The sequence below is a fragment of the Paralichthys olivaceus genome, chromosome 22 (assembly GCF_024713975.1).
Source record: "Paralichthys olivaceus isolate ysfri-2021 chromosome 22, ASM2471397v2, whole genome shotgun sequence".
In the NCBI taxonomy this organism is placed as follows: domain Eukaryota; kingdom Metazoa; phylum Chordata; class Actinopteri; order Pleuronectiformes; family Paralichthyidae; genus Paralichthys; species Paralichthys olivaceus.
The window spans coordinates 15,240,741-15,261,696 of record NC_091114.1 but is presented as its reverse complement, the minus strand read 5'-3'; the positions used below and the strand labels follow the sequence as shown (position 1 = coordinate 15,261,696).

Here is a 20,956-nt window from a genome sequence, read left to right as displayed (position 1 = left end):
GATCCCACTCATGATGCTGAAAGGTGTTTGGGATAAAAGGGCTGCAGCAAATTGTTGCGTGCAAACTGTCGTAGGTGCTCCGAAAGCAGAGCGGCGTGGGAGATCACAGTGACCTCCCCAGGGCAAAGGGGGGAGCCCTCCTAGACTGCTCCATCTAGGTTTCCTTGGAAAACACAGTGCGGGTACTCGAATCACTGCTGTTGCAAATGCATGCTCTTTTATTGCCACATGTATCTGCTACAAGGTTTAAAAAAAAACAACTTAATATCACTCCGAGGGATTAGAGGGAGTGTGGTGTGGATGGCAGATGTCGCACATGGCACCGGTACAAACCTGGATTTGATCTGAATTCACCACCTGTGCCAAAGCCGAGTTTGGTTTTAGCTTTAGGCGCGGAGGATGCAGGCCGTGTGAGGTCACTGCGGCTGGCTTGACCCTTGCTGACACTGGAGTTGGCCGGTGCCCAAACTCACCAGAGGGTTCTCACATGACCGGAGCAGCACAGTGTTTCAGTAAACCTCCGGCCCTGCAGGCAACAAGTCCAGAGACTGGAGAGATCCTCGCGTCGTTTCCCCAGCGTGAATGAGGCACACAGATTTGAGGAGACGAAACAAGCTTTTCTCTACAGGTGGAAATGAAAGAGGGACGATAAATATGTTATCATTATATGCATTATTGCTATTATTGCAGATGTAGTCATGTAAATGCACAGGTCATTTTTCTATGAGTATCTGCAATTTGGTGCATCTTGGTTGAATTTAACAGGCCTCAGCGGAGACACCATATTGTTCTCCTGAGTGCCATTCAATTTAGATTAAACCAGTGATGTAATCAAAAACAACACATCATATTTTGTCAGCTGATTAATAATAATTATTTAAAAATCAAAATCAGCAAAGTAGCTCGTAAAGAACAACGTGACGTGTAGCGGAGCAAATGGTATCAAAATTAACAGATGGATTGATTGACTGAAAGCAAAAGTACACACACGGCACAGCACCATTAAAAACACACACAACACACAAAATACAATGCAATAGTGCAAAAATACATGAAAAGTCCAAATACCTCAAATAATTCCTGAAGTACTGAGCTAATATTATGAATAAATAAATGTATTTACAGCACTGATAGAGTAAAAATTAACTCATTCAATTTTAATTTTAATTAATTAATCAATTAATGATTGTATCTTATGTAAGTGCTTCACAGATAATATAATAATAAGAATATTAACAATAAAATCTAAACAAAGTTATAAAATGCTTCACAAATAAAATAAATAAAATACACGTAATCGTGTGGTGCGGCCCACCGAGACAGTGGCAGCCTCTGATCTCTGCTCTGTTTCTCTGCAGGTCTGGGATCAGTTTCCTCGTGTAAACAGTCGCAGGAGAATCAGATCCACAGACCCCAGACCTGCCTCACGCGGTCACCGCCTATTTTTAAAACGTCAGGAACAGTCCGCGCGGCGCGATTGGCCCGAGCCATTGACGCAGGGCTAATGTCCGCACGCGATTGGCCGAGGCGCCTGTCGCGGGACGTCGCTCAAAAATCGAGGGACCAATGGGAGTCCCCGGCCGGGCCTTTGTTCCTCCCGCTGGCGTGTGACGCGGCGGGTCATGTGTTGTTTGTGCTCTATGTGTTCAGGCGGAGCAGCGATGCTAACTCAGCTAGCCGCGTCCTCCGATCGCTGAAGCACCGAGCGTGGTCATGTCGCACACGGTAGGCGTCGTTTCGTGATTAAAAGCCCGCACCGGACCTCCAGCCTCTCCGCTAGCGAGGGGAGAAGGGGCTGGTTTTTTCTGCTCCTCCGGCGGAATAACAGCGCCGGTGTGCGGGGCAGGGGGTGGGGGAGGGTGGGGAGGGCGGGTGGTGGTGGTGGGATTGTGAATCCCGAGCCAGTGAACGTTAGCTGGCCTAGCCGGACTCGGGAGCTCGTCTCCCAGAAACAAGAATGGGGTCTGGCCCCGCTCGGATTAGCTCGCTCGTGGAGTGACCTCTGATTCTGTGCTCTCCGATGGCGAATTTCACGAACTACCAGGAAGGGAAGGCAGCGATGTTGATGGTGGAGACGCAGCAGCGGGACGTGGGGACGAAGCCCGCGGCTGCAGCAGCAGCAGCGAACGGAGACGGCTCGGTCGGGGAACCCCCTTCCCCGTTAATTAATATCGGCGGCGGCGGAGGAGGAGGAGGAGGCGGCGGCGGCTCTCGCTTCCATCTACCGCCCTCCAACCACCTCCACCATCACCACCTCAGCCACCACCACCCGCCAAAGGATCACCATCACTACCAGCTGGCCCCGCAGCAGCAGCAGCAGCAGCAGCATCCTACCGGGGAAAACATCGCGGAGTCCCCGGGCAGGAAAGCCTCCTCCTCGTCGACCCTCAGCCAGGCGCACACGGCCGAGGACCCCGCCGCTAGCAGCAGCAGCAGCAGCAGCAGCCATGTATACGCGGCGGTGAGTGTCGCTAATACCTCGGACGTTGTGGATGATATTCGCAAATGTGGCTATTTGAGAAAGCAGAAACACGGACACAAGAGGTTCTTCGTGCTCCGGGCGGCCAGTCACCTCGGCCCCAGCCGCCTGGAGTACTATGACAGCGAGAAGAAATTCAGGAACAGCCTGCGCTCCGCGGCTGCGGCCGTAGCCAGCGGCGGCGGAGCGGTGGCCCCTTCTCCCCCGAAGAGGGTTATTTACCTCTACCAGTGCTTCACCGTAAACAAGAGGGCGGATTCCAAAAACAAACACCTCATTGCTCTTTACACCAAGGACGAGTACTTTGCTATTGTGGCTGAAAACGAGCTGGAGCAGGAGGACTGGTACGTGGCTGTCAGTGAGCTGATGAGCGAGGGTAAAAAAGGACACCTGGACTCGGATGATCTGGATGACGGATACGGTACAGTCACTCCTGGTACTGTGTTCAAGGAGGTGTGGCAGGTGAATGTGAAACCCAAAGGACTGGGTCAAACGAAAAACCTCACAGGTGTTTACCGGCTATGCCTCTCAACGAAAACCATTCACCTCGTCAAGTTGAACTCTGAAACCCCTTGTGTGAACCTCCAGCTGATGAACATCAGGCGCTGTGGACATTCAGAAAGCTTCTTTTTCATCGAGGTGGGTCGCTCCTCCTCAATCGGGCCCGGGGAGATATGGATGCAGGTGGATGATTCCGTCGTGGCCCAAAACATGCACGAGACCATCCTGGAGACGATGAAAGCCCTGAAAGCTTTTGCAGAGTTTCGGCCGAGGAGTAAGAGCCAGTCCTCGGGCTCCAACCCCATGCCGTTCATCACGACGCGGCGCCACCTGGGCAACCTGCCACCAAGTCAGACCGGGCTGCAGCGGCGGTCGAGAACGGAGTCGGTCGTGGGCACGCCACCTTCCAGTAAGAGCTCCGGGGCTAGCGGTTATCGTTTCCGCACATCCAGTGAGGGTGAGGGGACAATGAACCGGCCGTTCCGCTCTGCCACAGGAAGTCTGGTTCACCTCAACTCAGCACGTGCCCATCATCGTCAGGAGGGTGGCGGGGGCAGCAGTGTTGGTGTCGCCACAGGAAACGCTGGTACAAGCACCGGCGCTGGACGCTATGTAAGAGCCATCCCAGGGTCATCATCCAACTACCACGCCCGCTCCGCTTCCCTCCCCGTCTCCCACTTCCCCTCCACCACCAGCCCAGTGAGCGTCTCCTCCAGCAGCGGCCATGGCTCTGTGTCAGACACACTCACACGCCCATCAAGTGCCTCGATATGTGGCTCCCCGTCTGATGGCGGCTTCAACTCCTCAGATGAGTATGGCTCAAGCCCTGGTGATTTCCGATACTTCCGAGTGCGGAGTAACACACCAGACTCCCTCGGCAACACCCCACCAATCAGAGAGGAGAACTGCCTAAATGATTACATGGCCATGGGCTGGAACCGGGAGGTCTTCGGCACCAGTGTGGGGTCTGGAAACAACAGTGGAGGTGACACGCCTCGGGATGAGGGCTCATCAGCGGCAGAGGAAGATCGCTTTTCTTCGTCGTCATCGCTGCGGAGGAGGACGCATTCTTTCACCAGACCTGCAGGGGGGGCAACCGGTGGTTCTGGAGTGGCAGTTTACCAGAAAATGACCCAGACCAACTTTTCATTGGATGAGGAGTCAGACGTGGTGTTGCCATTTGGCAGCGGGCTGCTCCGTGGTGGGCCTTCCTCCTCCTCTTCCTCGCTGCGCTCTGACTACAGTTCCTGCTCCGAGCACAGCCAACAGAGCCGCCCCTCCACGCTCTCCCGGACGGAGGCCGGCAGTGAGCGTCCTCCTCTCTCCTCCTCCTCTGCCAAGGAAGACAGCGGTTACATGCCCATGATGTGCGGCGTCGCAGCTTCACCACGGGACACGCCCCCTGACTACATGCCTATGCAACCCAGCTCTTACTCCCATCATGTCTCCCATTCCCCTCAGTTTCACAGCCCAGCTTTAGGTGCCCGTTCAGCCCACCCCCACCCCCAGCTCCAGCCCCAGTCCTCCACAGACTCCCACGGTTATATGATGATGCTCCCAGGTGGCAGCGGCAGCTCCCCTTCTCCAGTGCAGGCCTCCCCCAGCCCTCACAGTAGCTCCAGTGCGGCAGGTGCCAGTGCAAGTGACAGTATAGCAGAGAGACCCGAGAACGGGGAATATATGGACATGTCGTACAGCAGCAGCGGAGGGCGCAAGCTCTCAAACGAAGGGAGCACTGGATATTTTACCCCTGAGAGCACCCCAAAGTCTTACAGCCCTTATTTCTCCCTCCCTCGCTCCTACAAAGCCCCCACAAGAGAGAGGGATGAGAAAGAGTGTGGGGAGTATGTTCCTATGAGTTCTCCTGCTAAGCCAGTCTTTTCATCAGTTGCCACAGCCTCAATGTCAACACCAGAGAAGAGGGGCGGGGGAGGAAGTAGCACCTCAACCCCCTCTCATCCACCGCCGCCTTATGGAGCTCATCACACGACAGCAGCGATGGCCGACAGACGCGTGGTGAGGCCTAACCGCCTCCCTTTAGGTAGAAGGAGTTTCCACGGTCCACTGCGGGTTAGTGAGCCCTCCACAGTGTCTTCAGGAACCTCAGCGTCAGTCCCTGCCACTGCTTGCTCATCTGAAGGGCCATCCAGTCCTGGAGAATATATCAACATAGAGTTTGAGGATCACTACCCCCACCAACAACAGCCCCCTGCCTATCCTCTCTCTGCCCAAGATGAATCACCTTCCCTGGGATCCATTGACCACCGCCACTCTCCTCCACAGCCCCAAACTCACCAGGACTACATGAGTGTAGAGGTGGAGGCAGATCAGCAGGACAGTGCAGGATGTCTGGGTAAGAACCAGTCCCCCAGGCCCAGCCTCGTCGCCCCATGGAACCCGCCCAGCTATATCAGACCCCTTGCTAGCAATCCTGGGGCACTGGCCTCCCCTGGAGTCCCTGCTGGAGGTCACTGGAGGTCAATGGGTGACGACTATACAGACATGACATTTAACCTCAGCAGAGGTGATAGGACGCAAACAAGCCCCACAGCCATGCTGCAGCACCTCTGTGTAATAGAGGGACGTTACGGCCATGCCTCCCCCTCATCCATTTCCCCTCCTCTCCCCCCGTCAAGTCCAGGTAGGACGCCAACACAGCAGCTGGAGCCTAAGGTGGTTCGAGCTGATCCCCAGGGCAGGAGGAGACACAGCTCAGAGACATTCTCCTCCACTTCCTCCTCTAATTCAACTCCCCCTGGAGGAGGACTTGGACCCACATCCTCAGCCACCCACCCCACAGCGAACCCCACAGCCTCTAACGGATCTTACCTAGCTGAGGGTCAAGCTTCCAGGTGGGCCAGTTCAGCGTCTTTCGACAGTGTGTGGATGTCTGTGGAGGGTGTAGGAGACTCGCCGGCTCACCACGCTCCAACAAGAGCCATGGAAATGGGGACAACGGCCGGGACCTCAGCCTCTGCCTCCTCCTCGGGAGCTGTGGCCGGACGGATGTGCAGAAACATGTCTGTTGGCTACCAGAACGGCCTGAACTACATCGCCTTGGAGCTGAGGGAGGACGGGAGTAATGTAGGAGCCATGATGTCGGGAGGTGGTAGCAGCAATGGGAGCTCGGCGGCAGCAATGGGGACTGTGCCTCTGCCGGAGAACAGCGCCTACGCCAGCATAGACTTCACCAAATCTGACGGAGTCTCCACGACAACCAAGGGTGAGTTAATACAACTGTGTGTGTGTGTGTGTCTGTCAGGTTGGGAAACTGCCACCCACAGCTCAGTGATGCTAAAATTTGTTTGCCTGCTCTGACAGCCATTGTTTAAATTCTCTTTTCTACTTTCATAATCATATTTGGCAGGAAAATCTGTTACACAGCGGCAGCAGACAGCCCGCGAACCAAGAAAAAACTGTGTCTTTCTTTGTGTGTGTGCATAAGAATGAGCTTTCATGTGTGAGTAAAAGAGAATGAGCGTCAGGGATACTTTTTTTCCTCACCGAAATCCAAAATAACCCTGAGTGCTGTACGCTATTATTAGTCACATTGTATCAATTTGCAGCTCCTCTAGTGAATCTATTTTGGATCAAGTCTCTGTGATCTTGACAAGGCTGCGTTCAGGCGCGTGGAGCAGCCAGCCGTTGTCTTTGAAGGCATCTGTCCAGGGAACTGAAGTCTCGACATGAACAGTGCTGGTACAGGAAATGGCACAGATATGCGGTTCATCTCGAGGTCTGTGTGTGTGTGCGTGTCTGTGTGTGTGTTGTGTGTGTGCGCTAGCAGGCTGGTAGACGATTAGCTCGCCGAGTGATGGGAGGTTTATCTGAGGTCAAGCTAGGACTGAATCACCCAAAAAAAGGCCCCGACTTCCCGTCTTTGTAGCTGCTGGAGTCTCTTGGAGCCTGTCTGAGCATGTGCCGCTGGTTTTCTTTGTGTCAGCATGTACTGTAGGCGGAGTGTACACAAGTGTGGGTGTTTGTGTGTTTTTAAACTTTTTGTCACTTGAGAGACTTTTGTACATCTTTTGAAAAAAAAAAAAAAAGATTTATTTATGCAAAACATGGAAGAATCCAGCGCCAGCAGGAGCAGTTAGTGTGACGGCAACACACATGAAACGATGCAGGAAGCTGACGGTGGGTTAGTGAAGCTTTTCGAGTTTACTTTGAGGCTGTAGTTTGTAGGGATTGTTTTCATTATTGATTCATCCTTTAGTCTATAACATGTTGAGAAACTGAGCAAAACCTCACATTTAATCAGGAAGAACCAAAAGGTGTTTTTATAATATAATCACAATAGTTGCAGATTAGTTTTATTTTTTTATCAATTAAGTAATATCTGATAAAGTAAAGCTCTAAATCTACTTAGGAAATGAGTCGATTGTTGCACGTGTTGCTGTTTATATCATTTTAAATTATTGTGTTATCAGAATAGTTGCGTTTGGATTTTCCTCTCTGTCGATTGATCATTCAACTCATAATTTCAGCTCCACTTTCCCACGTTTAAGCATCAAATCAGATCAAACTCTTAAATACAACTTATTAAATACTTATGACTTATTTTTGACATCACAAGTTTGTAAAACAATAACATTTGATCTTATTATCATGACGAAGATTTCTGGTTTTAACTCCTCATCTCTTAATATTTTTTTTTTATTTCTCAGCTGTTTCCCTTCACCTGTCGCTTAATCTCTTCTGACGTGAAGGTTCGGATGTTAACGTAGATGCACAGTAGGTTTCCACGTCCTCTGCATTGAGGTTTGAGTTTGGTGCCAAGTTTAAAGCAGCTGTTACTGTTGTGACGTGATGACATTCAGGAATGGAGGCAGGATGATGTGGAGAACGCTCTCTGCTGCAGTCAGGTCAGCAAGTCGGTGTCGTAGACGGCGTGTACAAGGACGACGAGTCGATGTTTTGACTCCTTTTTAAGTCACTCTCTCTTTCATCAGCATTCCGCCCCAAATCCTTTCTTGCTGTATGCGCATGTGTGTGTGTGCATGAGCATGAGTCAGGATTCTCTGCAAGCAGCGACTGACTCATTTGTTTACCGCTGAACGGAGATGCAATAATGTGTGTGTGTGTTAATCTACAGTGCTGAATGTGTGTGTGCTTGTGCTCGCACAGGAGATCAACCAACACTCAAAGCACTCAAGCACATCCTATTGTGTGTGTTTGTCCGTCTGTCTGTGTGTTCTGCCAGCAGATTCATGAAGCGCTCGTGTTTGTGTGCGGTTCACGCAATCCGAGGTAACGTTCAGAGACGTTAATGATACCTACGCTCGGAACAGACGGACGATGGGAGCGTGATCAGTCCCCGTCTGCGCGTGTTGGTGTGTCTGCAGTGTGTTTACGGTCTCTGCTCTGCATCTAGGTGTGTGTGGCGAGTGTGTGCGAGTGCCTGTTCATACTGAGTCATGGCAGGCAGCCTTTGATGTGGCTCTGTAATTGCGGCGGCGGCATGTCAAGGCACACAGCGGGGCCGAGAGGAAACGCATCATCATCACTCAGGAATGCACTTCCTCTCAGCTGCGGTGTTGAACTGATAGAGGCACACCTGGATCCTTGACCCAGAGGAGGGAGAGCGGAGCTTTCTGTCCAGCTGTCAAGGAAACTGGGTGTAAGAACTGTTCTTAGCGAATATTGAATTAAAAAGGGAATAAGAAGCAGAAAGGAACATCATCTTTACGTTATGAGGACGACATGACTTAATATCTTGGATTTTAAGGGCTGCAACAAGTGATTGATTTCATTTTGCTTTAAACTGCAGATTATTTCTGTGATTGATTAATTGTATTGATTTCCTATACAGCTAAATTATGTCTTCAGATTCCTTGTTTATTCGAACCAACTGTCCAGGTTAAAAAAAAAAAACATTTATGCCAAAAAGAAGAAGCAAATATGTGTAAAAAGCTGTAAGCAGATAATTCTTAAAAATGATTGAAATGATTGAAAGGCTGCAGATTCACTTAAAAAGTAAGTAAAAGAGTAAAGATGTCACCTAATACTATAAATAATTCCAGCTTCTTAAATGTTTTTATCCATTTCAGTTGAATAAGTTGGGGGGTGCCTTAAAGTTTAGTGATTTAAATATGTCACAACATAGATCCGACTAGATTGTGGAGCTCCACTGAGGTTTTCAGATGGAAGTGACCACGGTGGGAACCTGCCCTTTTCTCCCTCCTCCCCCCCCCCCCTCGGTGTCCCGTACAAGTGGCGATGAGGTGGTAAAGGGTTAGGCAGAGTGCGAGGCAGGGTTATCAGGCAGAGAGCGAAGACGGTACAAGGCTGCCCTTTCCTCTCTCGTTCCCACCTCCGCGACCAGGCCCTTCTATATTTACAGTTCTATTTCCAGGCTGACATGAATTTATGGGCCGATCTGAGGCATGCGCTGCTCGTAACAGGACCCCCTTTTTGCTCTGTGTGTGTGTGTTGCGTGTAGAGGTCCCTCTCCCTCCTCAATAACCAGATATGTACGCCCGCAGATGTTAGAATTATTAACCATCATGCGTGTGCACAAAGCAACTTTGACTTGAAGCAGCCCATTCGGACTGTCACATGAAAGTATTTGTGACTCTCTGAAGGTCCCCGGGGGTCAAAGTTTTTCCTGCAGTGCCCATTCCAGTGTCCAATTTAGCAAATAAATAATCTTAGAATAACTGCGAGCACCTTAATTCTCAGCCCTGATGTGCTCAAAGCATGGGTGGCCTGCGCTGAGAAGCCTGGGAATCTATAAACCCGGCAGTGTTGCTGTCCGTCGGGCTAAACGGAGAATTGAAACCTCTAACCTCGGGCGTGTTGGCGCCAGCGGGGTTCCCATTGGTCACCGGATTCTTGGAGTATTACTCTTTTTCATTTAGCAACGTCCGTGATGAATCAACAGGATTGTGTTTGTTGTCGAGTGTGTAGTGGAATGGAAATGATTGCTTGATGGTTAGAAAATACATTTTGAGAATTTTATTGCTCTATTAACCGAATGTTAATGTTGGGTCGAAGCTCAATTAAAGCAAGCGTCAAAGCTTTGCCCCATTGGCCCATGTCACATCCTTCCACCAATGTTTTTGTGTAATCCTCCTGACGGACAGGTGACAGACAGACAGACAGACAGACAGACAGACAGGTGACAGGCTTTGTGGAGGTAGAAATCTAATTTGCAGCTCTAGAATGTTTTTTGTTTTTGGTCTGTTCTTCTATTCCACTTGATGATAAGTATGAATGAACACGAGAGCGAGTGAGCCCGGTCGTTCGGATTAAATAAAGTCACGGGCTGCGTGCTGGACTTCCTGCTGAGCTCAGGGGAAATGTTGTCTCATCGGTAACAAACGGGCTCAAACGCTGTCGGCCACGGTGCGTCTGTCACGTCAGGTGTTCAGTTACCCTGAGTGTGGATTTCATAGGTGGTCCTGAGCGTTACTCAACCAGCGAGGCTCCTGTTTGTCTCAATCAAGCTGAAGCTTCCATTTCTCCTTTATGTCTCCTCTACCGGTTTCTCCTTCTCTCTCTGTGTCTCCCTTCTTTTATTTTGTCTCCGTCTCGCTGCCTCCCTCAGACACACGTTAATGATAAAGCTGGACTTACTGGAATGTGACGTTAGATAACTTTATTAGAGTCTGAATGTGTTGAGGCAGCTCGCCACGTGCATCGGGCGTTTGTTCGTCTGTTCAGTTTGCAGTTGCCTCGTGTCGTCTTGGTGACCTTTTGACATCCACACACTAAATAAATCAAAAATGACGAGACGCTGCTGTAAATCAGAGGCTTTAAGAAGAAGTCTGTGATCTTGTGGATGTTTTCACCTGCTCCACTCACGACCCAATAATAACCACTGACAAGTTTTCAAAGATGTTTTACTTTGACACACTAATATATGCAAACAACTTGTATTTTAAGTGTTGTAGACTAATCGCCTTTTAATTGTGTTTATATAAATACTTAAAATTAAGTTATCAAACTCTTAATAACAAAAATGTATTATATTGAACTTTATATTTGAAAAAATAAACGTAAGCACATCTTTTCTGCATTGTTTATTCTTTATTTGCATAATGCTATATGCTGATACCGATATTTACTTAAACAGAGTTGAATGTGACCATTTATCTTGGTGCACTTGTTAGGCCGTAAGGAATGGAATGGAAAAAGATCTAAATCTGTCTCTCTCCTGTCTGCTGCGCTCGGAAACTGAAACCCAGAATCTGTGGAAATATAAAAAAAAAAAAAAAATGGTGAACCGCAACTTTGAGTAGGGAATCGAGCGGCCGATCAAATTTCCGTCCCTCGATCTGCAGTGAAAAGGCCGTCGCCCCTGCTGCCACGCCAGCCCGTGTCAGGTCAAGGCGTTACGCTCGCCGTCACTCCCATGATGCCTTTCATCTGTTGTCCCGGCTGGGTGAATAAGGGTTTAGGGACGGTGAAAGAGAGATGGGCGGCGGTCGGGGGCAGATTGAATTAGAGAGGGACAGTCTGAACACCTGTCTGTGCTGCAATGACACATCAAGCTGTTAGCTAATGCAGGTGTTTGGCACACGGGGCTTTTATAACCTGATTTCGTCAGTGTGTGTGTATCTGTGTGTGTGTGTCTGTGTGTGTGTGTGTGTGTGTGTGTTTGTGTGTGTGTCTGTGCTTAACTGAGGTCAGTTCAGGTCAGACGGGCCTGTGTCCTAAGAGCGTTGTTTTGATCAAAGTCCTGGACTGCAGAGAAACCCAGAGACCTCAGACTACACACACACACACACACACACACACACACACACACACACTCCCTCTCTTTTTCCGTCTGTCTCACATTCACACAACTTAAAGTCTGCATTACTGTCATGACCATAACTGAGAACAGTTTTTCCATGTGTTTATCATTCACAGTACTACGCTGTATTGTTACAGGAACATACACAGTACCAGAAAACGTAAAAAGAAAATATATACATTCATGTTCATATGTTACACAAAAAGATGTTTATATATCTGGTTGAGATTTTCGTTTCTTTATCATTAGAGGTTGATAATGACGTCTCGGGACAAATTGGACATTTGACAATTTAAAATACACGTCAGCTGATTTATTCATCTCGGGAATGTTTTCACTCCTAAATGTCAGGAATTTATCCAGAACTATATATTAGTTATTCAGAATCATTGCCATTTATTTCTCTGTGTGTTTACTGGCTGATGCATTCAACCAAAAATGTTTTACTCTCAATTATTAGTTTCAACATCGGTCTTCAAACATCCATGAGTCGGGATAGAATCTTTTTTATTACCATCTACTGTGATTTACTGATTTACTTAGGCACGTTGCCATTCATGTACGTGTATTGGTTTCTAAATTATTTTCCCGGTTTCAGTTTTAAGCCCCAAAAGTCAACATTGTTCCGGCTCTGCTCTTTTCAAACACACACCTGGTGCGTGACGTTTTCACACGTCATTGTGGGAGAAGCACAGGTGTCACTGATGACACGAACCACGGATCTGTTCAGTTCAAGTGTCCCAGCGTGACCGTGTGACAGTGAGCCAGCGTGCAAAACACCAGCACCCTGAAACTGAAGGAGCGAAATGGAATGCAGCCGTCATTCATTTTATTATTTACACCCGCGCTTCTCCTACTGTGACATGTCAGAAAAAGGGCCCGTATACAACACTTAACACCGCTGGTCAACACTCTTTAACAAGCCAGGATCACTTCTCATATCGAGTGTGTGTGTGTTTGTGTTTAAATATAATGCGTAGTTGAGCAACAGCAGTCGGATTCGGGACGCAAGCGCGTGCCGTCGCAGCTTCGCAATAAAATGTTCCTGTGATTTTTGTAGAAAGAAATGTAAAATGAAACAGCTGGAACGGTCGAGTGTGTTTATCGGGGGGACCTCGATACTGTGACGCAGACTCTGGCTCTAAAAGACGTCATCGGAGCAAGATGGCGCGGCCCGTGTCCAGCGTTTTAGGCTTCATGTTTGTACGTTCGGAGGAAGTAGAGATGCGTCATCCATCTTTATTTACGGTCATGGGTGTCCACTGGTGTCAGTGTTGTGGTTTCTCCGTCTGTATTTAGTTAACGTGCGTCTCAGCCACTTTGTTACCGTCTGTTGATTTCCAAACAGCATTGAAGTTTACATAGAGTGAAACAGATGTCTGATGTTTTTCTTTGGTTGGATGGGATCGTGGTTGGGCTGCCGTTGCCGTTGCTCCTCTCCTCTGTGTACTCCCGTCTTTCTATCAATCCGTCCCACTCATCTCTCCCTCTGTCACCGTGGCTAACAAACAGAGGAGCAGCATTCCAGCAGTGCCCCCTGTCAAAGCATCTGTATTGAGGCGTGCTGCTCACATTGTTGTGTCAGACAAAGCCTCACTCTCAGCGGAATAACCCAGCTGGACGCCGGCCATCGCTCGGGTCATTCGGGGCCGCCGTGCCTCACCAAAACAGCCAACCTGACAGTCCTGGGGCCGGCCATCATAGCAGGGCAGGAAACAAACTTTGTGTAGTTTATGTGTGTGTTGTGTGTCTGATGGAAGCGCTTCTGAATCCAAAGTTCACCGGCCACGCTCACTTATTTACCAGACAAACAGATTTGTAGTGCGAGCCAAGCCGCCCACGCGGTCAAAGATGTCTTACATCTGTGCTGCGTCTTTGAAAAGCTTTCACACACTCGGCAACAGTTGTACAGACGCCAAAATACTCCAGAGTTCACTGTGATTATAAGCATTTACTGCCGCCAGGGAACCCGCGGCTCGACTCTATCATTTCACCCACATTTTATCGCTGCGTTAAACAAGCTTTAAGAAAACCGATTCTGTTTGTGCCACAGCGGCTGCGATCGTCCGCAGATTAATTTATCCACGGATTGAGCGACAGGAAACACCGGGGCTCCGAAATACCCCATAAGAGGGTTTGATGAAGTTTCAGGGTCTTGTAACTTTTCAGAAAATCTCTAAAAGTTGAGAGAAGCGAGGTTTTCACTCCTCCGCCAAACAGATTCCAGTCATAATTAGTCAGCACCACCGCCGGGCTTCAAAATGTCCAAAAACAACTAATATTGTCCAAAACCACTGTCAGCAAACCAGCCACATTCCTCACTGTGTGTATCCGTGTGTTGTGTGTGTGTGTTGTGTGTTATTGTGTGTGTGTGCGTGTCGGCGGGTCACATCAGGCAAATAGAAAACAACAGTTTTTCCGTGGGCCACGGTAGCTGTCACTTCTGTGAAGGCTTCCTGTTTTCACCGCTGCTGTCGATTGTTTTCTCAGATTTATTTTGTAATGAAGAAAATCAGTCAGTCGCAGTTTGAACCCAAAATCTCATCCATGAAAAGTCGGGTGCCTGTGTAGAGTGAATAAACGACTGTGACTCATGTATTTTCTGAGCATTGTCAGTTGTGTTAATTATTATTTATTGTTTTTAACGAATGTGCTGTCAAGTTATAGATACTCTTAAATACAGAACTCTGCTCGACTGTGCTTTATTTAAAAGTAAATCTTGACGACAAAGTGTTTGTTCTTCCTCCATATCCTGCTTCCTACTTTATTTATCTTACTTTATAGAACTTTTTAAATTACAGTGAAATTTAAATTACCAGAAAATACTCATCCTGGAGCCACACGCTCCTTCGTCTTTTGACAGAAAACGTTTTAACTCGCCAAGTTTCCTGCTTCAGTGTTTTCGTGTTCCACAGCTGCCAATACTTGTTATTTACAGAAACGAAACCTTTGTACACCAATAAAAAAAAATAAAAAAAAACCTGCTGATATGAGCCTTTCAGAGACGCGTTGGTATCAGCGTGAACCTGTCGACATGGAAGCTTTGAGTGCACAATAAAGGAAAGCATTTGAGTTAACACCAAAATATTTTCTTAATTAAGGTTCTGTATATTTGTTTTCTTTTTAATTTACACGTATTTGTAATAAATTCTGTGTTTAAACTGTAAAATATCAAACCTCCGTTACACGACAAAAATTAGTTTTGTGGTTTTTCTGTGTCAAGAGCTGCACATTGACCAGCTCTGATAACAACCTGACCAGAGTTTCACACCAACGTCTCTGTCTCTCTCATCTTCTCTCTCAGACTGAACGAGGACGTCAGAGGTTCCCCGCTCTCCTCCTCCTCCTCCTCCTCCTCTTCGTCCTCATCTCTCCGCTCGTGGCCTCCCGCACCAGTGACCTCTGACCTCCACCCTGACAGAGCAGCCGCTCCCTTCTGGACCCAGAAAACAACAAACAACAGAGGACAGAAAAAAAAAAGCTTGCAGTTTTTTTTTTTTTAAGTTTTTTTTTTAAGTGTATTACATCTTTTATTTTTATATATGCATATTTATCGATACATATGCATATTCTTTCTTTTTCATTTTTTAAATCGTCCCCTTCCCTTCTCTGAATCAATGCTACCGATGTGTGCTGCCCCCACACCCCCCACCCTCGTGTTCAGCAGACGGTGAACTTTGACAGCGGGGGCGTCAACTGAACCGCGGATCGTCTTATCACATGGTTCTGATTCTGCGTACGGAATTGAAAAAGGGAGGCTGGAATGCTAAGCAAAGGCATTATGGTACAGACTTGGACATTTTTATGTTGCATTGAACTTAAATATTATTTTTTATCTTTTGCTATTATTCATCTTCATTTTTTTTTTTTACCCCATACATAATCCATCCTAAATACGGTACCGTGCAGTTATTACGTTGTGGTAGAAATCTTTTATTTCAATTTTTTTATGAATTATCCCTCAGATGATACAAGTTTGTCACCAAGTGGCATCGCACAATTACCGTGCTCCCCCCACCTCCCCCACTTTCCGCTGCAGGTACGGACAGTACCGGCAACCTTTGGATTACAATGGTTCCCACGATATTCGTGGCGTTCGCACACAGCGCCACAGTTAGCTTGCGTTGCCTCTGCGTTACAGTTCCGAGACCTGCGGTACAATGCCGGTGCACGAATTCAACGGGAAAAACCTTAAAGCATTACTCTCTTCATATTCTGTAGCACATATTATTTATTTGTTGCAATAGGTACAGATATTTCGTACATTTTTTTTTTTGTTTTGTGACACAGTTGGTACTCAGCAGGGCGGGGAAATGACGTCAGCCACCAATCAAATGCTGGAAAGTTTCGTCTGTCTTAAATTCTGTCTTCTGTAAGAGCCACTTTGCAGAAAACTGAAACTTTAGAGGAATACTAGAATATTTTAGGAAATATACTTATTAGAAGATTGAGACTACTTTTGTATCCATACGCTAAATATGAAGCTAACCAGTTTGCTTTGGAAATGACCTACTGCTTACATCTCGCTAATTGAAATATTTTAACTTGTTCGTTTAATTGAATTTTTTACTGAAGTTTTGTGGCTCCAGCTTTACATTTCAGAGATACTGTTTAATTAGTGAGCTTTAAACTAAGCCAGGGAAGCTGCTTTCACATTTTCAAGCTTTATGCTAAGCTCAGCTAGCAAACTATTAGTTTAAAAATTAAAGAAATCGTAAGTATCTTGTCGAGGTTTCGGACACTCAGCTGCTTCGGCCGACGCATAGAAAAGAGTTTTTCCCGCCCTGCTGCCGCTGCTCTGCTCATCAAACTCAGTTTTCTGCACAAGGAGCTGTTGAGTAAAGCGAAGCAGGTGTTTCGAGACGTTGCACGTCTACATTTTCAGTTTTACCTCATACGGTCGGTAGCACAGTTCAGGTTAGCGAGGGAGAGTGGCACACACACACACACACACACACACACACACACACACACACACACACACACACACAAACGCTGTGAAAGGTAAAAGCACAAATTACAGACGTTGACACTGGGATGCAAACACAAGCCTAATGTACACACTAAATCTCTGCAAGTGAACCGTATACTGTGGAAGCAGTGGCATGTACGTGCACACACACACACACACGCCTGTACGTCATGAAGACACATGCCATGGTCATGTGGTGTTTCCCATACCTGCTCTCATACGCACACAGAGTGGTCATGCAGCCCTATTTAGGCGAGGAGAAGTCGTCCGTGCCCCCGTTTCGGCTTTTTGTCAGTGACTCCTGATGACGTCTGGGATTTTTTTTGCTTACACACGCACACACACACACACACACATGCATGCTGGGGAGTTTGTCATTGGCTGTGGATGACGTACAGAGGTTTCCAGTAACCTGAGCCCCGGCCCCAGGTGCAACACGCTGGACATACTTGCCCTGTTACACACACACACACACACACACACACACACACACACGGTCAGGCAGTGAACACATCAATCACAGTCTTAGCCAGAGCTTGTTGCCTCTTCTCTCTCACACGAACAGACTGATAGGCCCATATTTAGCATTTCTACTCGCGCTACTCTCCCATGACTTTCACCCACACGGCAGTTTCCACAGAGAGAAAAGTGTTTTAACGAGAAAAACTGACTTGGTCCACAGAATTTCAGTTGTTTTGTTCAGTATTCACTCATCTAATGCAACCTTCACCCTGTTTCTGATTTTCCTTGTTTTGTTTTTTTTTTTTTTTTATAAATGTTCTGGATGAGTAAAGGTCTGTCGCTCCTGTTTCACCCGATCGCTGTCGTCCTGGTAGCATCCCACCGAGCAGGGAGGGAGGGAGGGAGGGAGGGAGGGAGGGAGCTGGGGAGCAGCGATGTTTTAGTCTGAAGTTCCACTGACTGCAGGGAGTGATCTCACAGTAAAGGTCAGTTCGCTGTGACTGACAGCGTTCCTGATGCTTTGTGAGCTGCGCAGGTGCCGTGAACTCTGCACATCTGGTACTTCAGGTTCATAGAAAAACCCAGTGGACACGTTGGCAGCGTACAAAACCCTTTTCTGAAAATAGGGTCATTGAGGCATCGCTATCTTGGATAATAGTGTGATGCTCGTTCTACGGCTTCGCTCATTTCAATTTATTGTATCATAAAACAATTCCGGATCTCAAATCCCGTGATTTTAAAGATACGACCTGCACAAATACAAAGTTAAGATTCATTAATTGCAAAACCACGAGTTTCAGATAATTTGAAATGTTATTATTTTGTACATGCACGATTTTAAAGTAACACTATGAAACTTTTTTTTTTTTTTTTTTTACCTCAGAGCAGCAGCCTGATTAAACTTTGATGTTTGAGTGTGAACACGGAGAAAGTTTCCTCCTTCACTCCCTGAGCGTCTGTTCTCTGTAACTCTGGTGAGTGGGTTCGATCTCCTGTGAGAAGAAGTGACGGAGAGTCACAGCTTCAACTGTCACAATCAGTGAAGCTGAACTGTGATCAGTTCAAAAACACTGAGACGTTATTAACCACCAGAGTTTATCTCCAATATTCAGCAGCAAACTTCAAAACACGAAGCAGGTTCAGGAAGCAGAGGGTTATGGGTAATATCCAGCATTCAGGTGTGTTTCAGTTTAGTGAGTTGGACGAAGAAGTCAGAGCTCCTGGTTTGTTTTTTTTCTCTACTTGAAAACCACTTCATCACTCGGACACTGAGCCCGACAGAATGAATCACCATTTGCTGCAGAGGGCGCTGTTGCTCAGTAAAAGTCTCATTGTGTTGCTTTAAAAAAAATTTGTCGTGTATGAACAAAATAAACGAATTCCTCTCGGTTCTTCATCAGCTGAGGACGTATAACTGAGTCATTATTCGAGCGCCATGTTTTCCCTTCAAATAGAACACAAGGTTAAATATCGATTAGATTATTGTTAGCGTCGAATAATCCGATTATTTGCAGGGTTTATCGTAAAGTCTGAAACTACGGCAGAAGACGGTCCAGTTTTCAGTACGAATCCCAGAGATAATCATTTTCCAGTGATAGAGCGGAAACTCAGCGTTGTTTCCAGATGTTTGGAGTTTACTGCATCGAGGCGTTTCTCTCAATTCATCTGTAGATTTTAAACAAAAACCAGAGGGAGTTTCCACAACGTCCTCACCCTGTCCCCCCCTTCGCATCTCCCCCTTTTTAAAATTCCAGTGACGACAGCGGAAAAGAAAAAGAGCGTCTTTAGAAAGATGTTCTTCAGAAGTGTAAGAGTTAAAAGAAGCAGTTCTGTGCGTGGAGGTTAAAACTCACAGCGTCGGTACAGAAACAGAAAATCAGACCCGGAGAAATCCCCCTTTTTTTTTTGTTTACCCCTTCATCTCCATGTGGAGAGTTCGGATTATTCATCCCTCCTCCTCTTCCTCACTTGTTTTAAACGTTCTGATTTCATAAAGTGAACTTCCCCAAAATGCTGTTGAAAGATTTTAAGCCTGTGACGCATCTTATATGTACGTTATGAACAATGTGAGATATTTTTCCTTTTTTTTTTTTTTTCCCTTGTGAGCGAACGAATAATTGAATATGAGAATATTCAGGCTGCGGCGGCCCACGACAAAATAGAAGATTTAGTTTTTTACTTTCTGAAAAATGTTTTGTGTACTTCTGATGCTGCGGCGATGTCTTGCATTCGAGTTTTTTTAACGCTACGGCAAAAAAAAAAGTGTTTGAGCTAGATTTTGGGAGGATTTTGGAATAATTCCCCCTTAATTTATGATAAATATATGTTGTTCACGTCTGATTGCCTTCATGTCGAACTTAACCCCCCCCCCTCACGTTTAATTCTTTGTCATATCTGCATACATTTACACAGAATCTGTGTTTATTTTGGCAACAATTCAACCTCAAAACTGATGTTACTGATTCTGATGTTGAAAATCAGCTGTTATGAATTTTTCATATTCGGGGCGGAGAAATTAGACCTACATAATATAATATAAATATATATATATATAAATATATATAATCCTCGCAGAGAAGACTTAGGGTACTGCATCATTATGCAAACTTTTCTTTTTCCTCTAATCTTTTTTGATTTATTTTGTATTCTAGTTTACAGAGGGGAAAAATAATCATCTTATTTCTGGTTGTTTTGTTGTATTGGGGCCTCTTATTTCTCTGAAAACCAAGTGATACAAGGCTAGTATTTTTTTTAAGAGTACATAGGCATTTTTGCAGTTATTTGTATAAATAAGTGGGTTACAACCTCCGCCTAATGTTTATTTTTTGTAACTATATTACAGTTTATTTGCTGCTGTTTAGTACAGTTGGAGATGCTGTCGATGGCAACCATTACCATGACGATGATGGTGACGATGAGGACGATGGTTGTTGCCCTGCTAACAGGCACGGGTCGGGGATGGGGTGGGGTGGGGGGGGGGGGAATCTACCGAGTCCCACTTCACCCCGCCACCTGTGTTCTTATTTTCCGAGTTGAATGCTGTTGTTTATTAGCTTTACAGGAAAGAGGAAGAGTTAAAAAAAAAAAAAAAAAATAGTGTGGAGGTGTGTATCCTTCGTATGTGCATTATTTTTCAGCGACGTACGTCCTATATACGAAAAAGAAGAAAAAACGAGTAAAAAAAAAAAAAAAAAAAAGAAGAGAGAGACCTGGTGGAAATGGAAATCCTTCTGTAAATAAGGAAAAACTCAAGTTGTCGCTTTTTTCATGTTATGATCGGCGCCTTGCGAGGTGCCCCCCCCCCTCTCTTTTTGTTTTTCGTTTTCTTTCCTTCTCTCGTTTTTTTTTCCTTGTGGAGGGAACGGGGGGGTAGGAGGGGCACTCAGAGGCGATTTGAGCATCGGCATAGTGTTTATATTTATCAAAACTCTTTTGCTTTCGATAGAGCTATTGCAATAAAAATGTGTTCATGTAACCGCTGTGGTCTCAGCTGTCTTTATTGTTTCCGTTCCTGACGGAGTTCAATCCGCTGACGGAACATTTTTGTCGCTATCCTCAGAAATCTTGGCGGAGCTGCTTTTGTGATATGGTCGCGATACTTTCAGTTATGATCTCTCCCTGCATTCACCCTTTAATCCACATGGTCCACATCAGTGTGTCCTGAGGCCTAATCCCTCCCCCAAGGAAATTGGTTTAGTAGTTTTTGTGTAATCGTGCAAACAAATCAACAAACTGTGTGAATTCAACCTCGAGCTAATGAGTAAAAGCACAAACAGGTTCCCGTGAAGTTTGTTCTCTG

General features: G+C 46.5%; 1 protein-coding gene across 1 annotated transcript; it reads left to right on the top strand.

Annotated features, from left to right (window-relative positions):
• Nucleotides 1-1,677: 1,677 nt before the first annotated feature.
• LOC109641748 (insulin receptor substrate 2-B) lies at nt 1,678-17,361 on the top strand. The gene is made up of 2 exons (XM_020106290.2): nt 1,678-6,203; nt 15,028-17,361. Exons 1-2 carry the CDS (start codon nt 2,021-2,023, stop codon nt 15,030-15,032), a joined length of 4,188 nt encoding a protein of 1,395 aa, XP_019961849.2. The 5' UTR covers nt 1,678-2,020; the 3' UTR covers nt 15,033-17,361.
• The last annotated feature ends 3,595 nt before the right edge of the window (nt 17,362-20,956 follow it).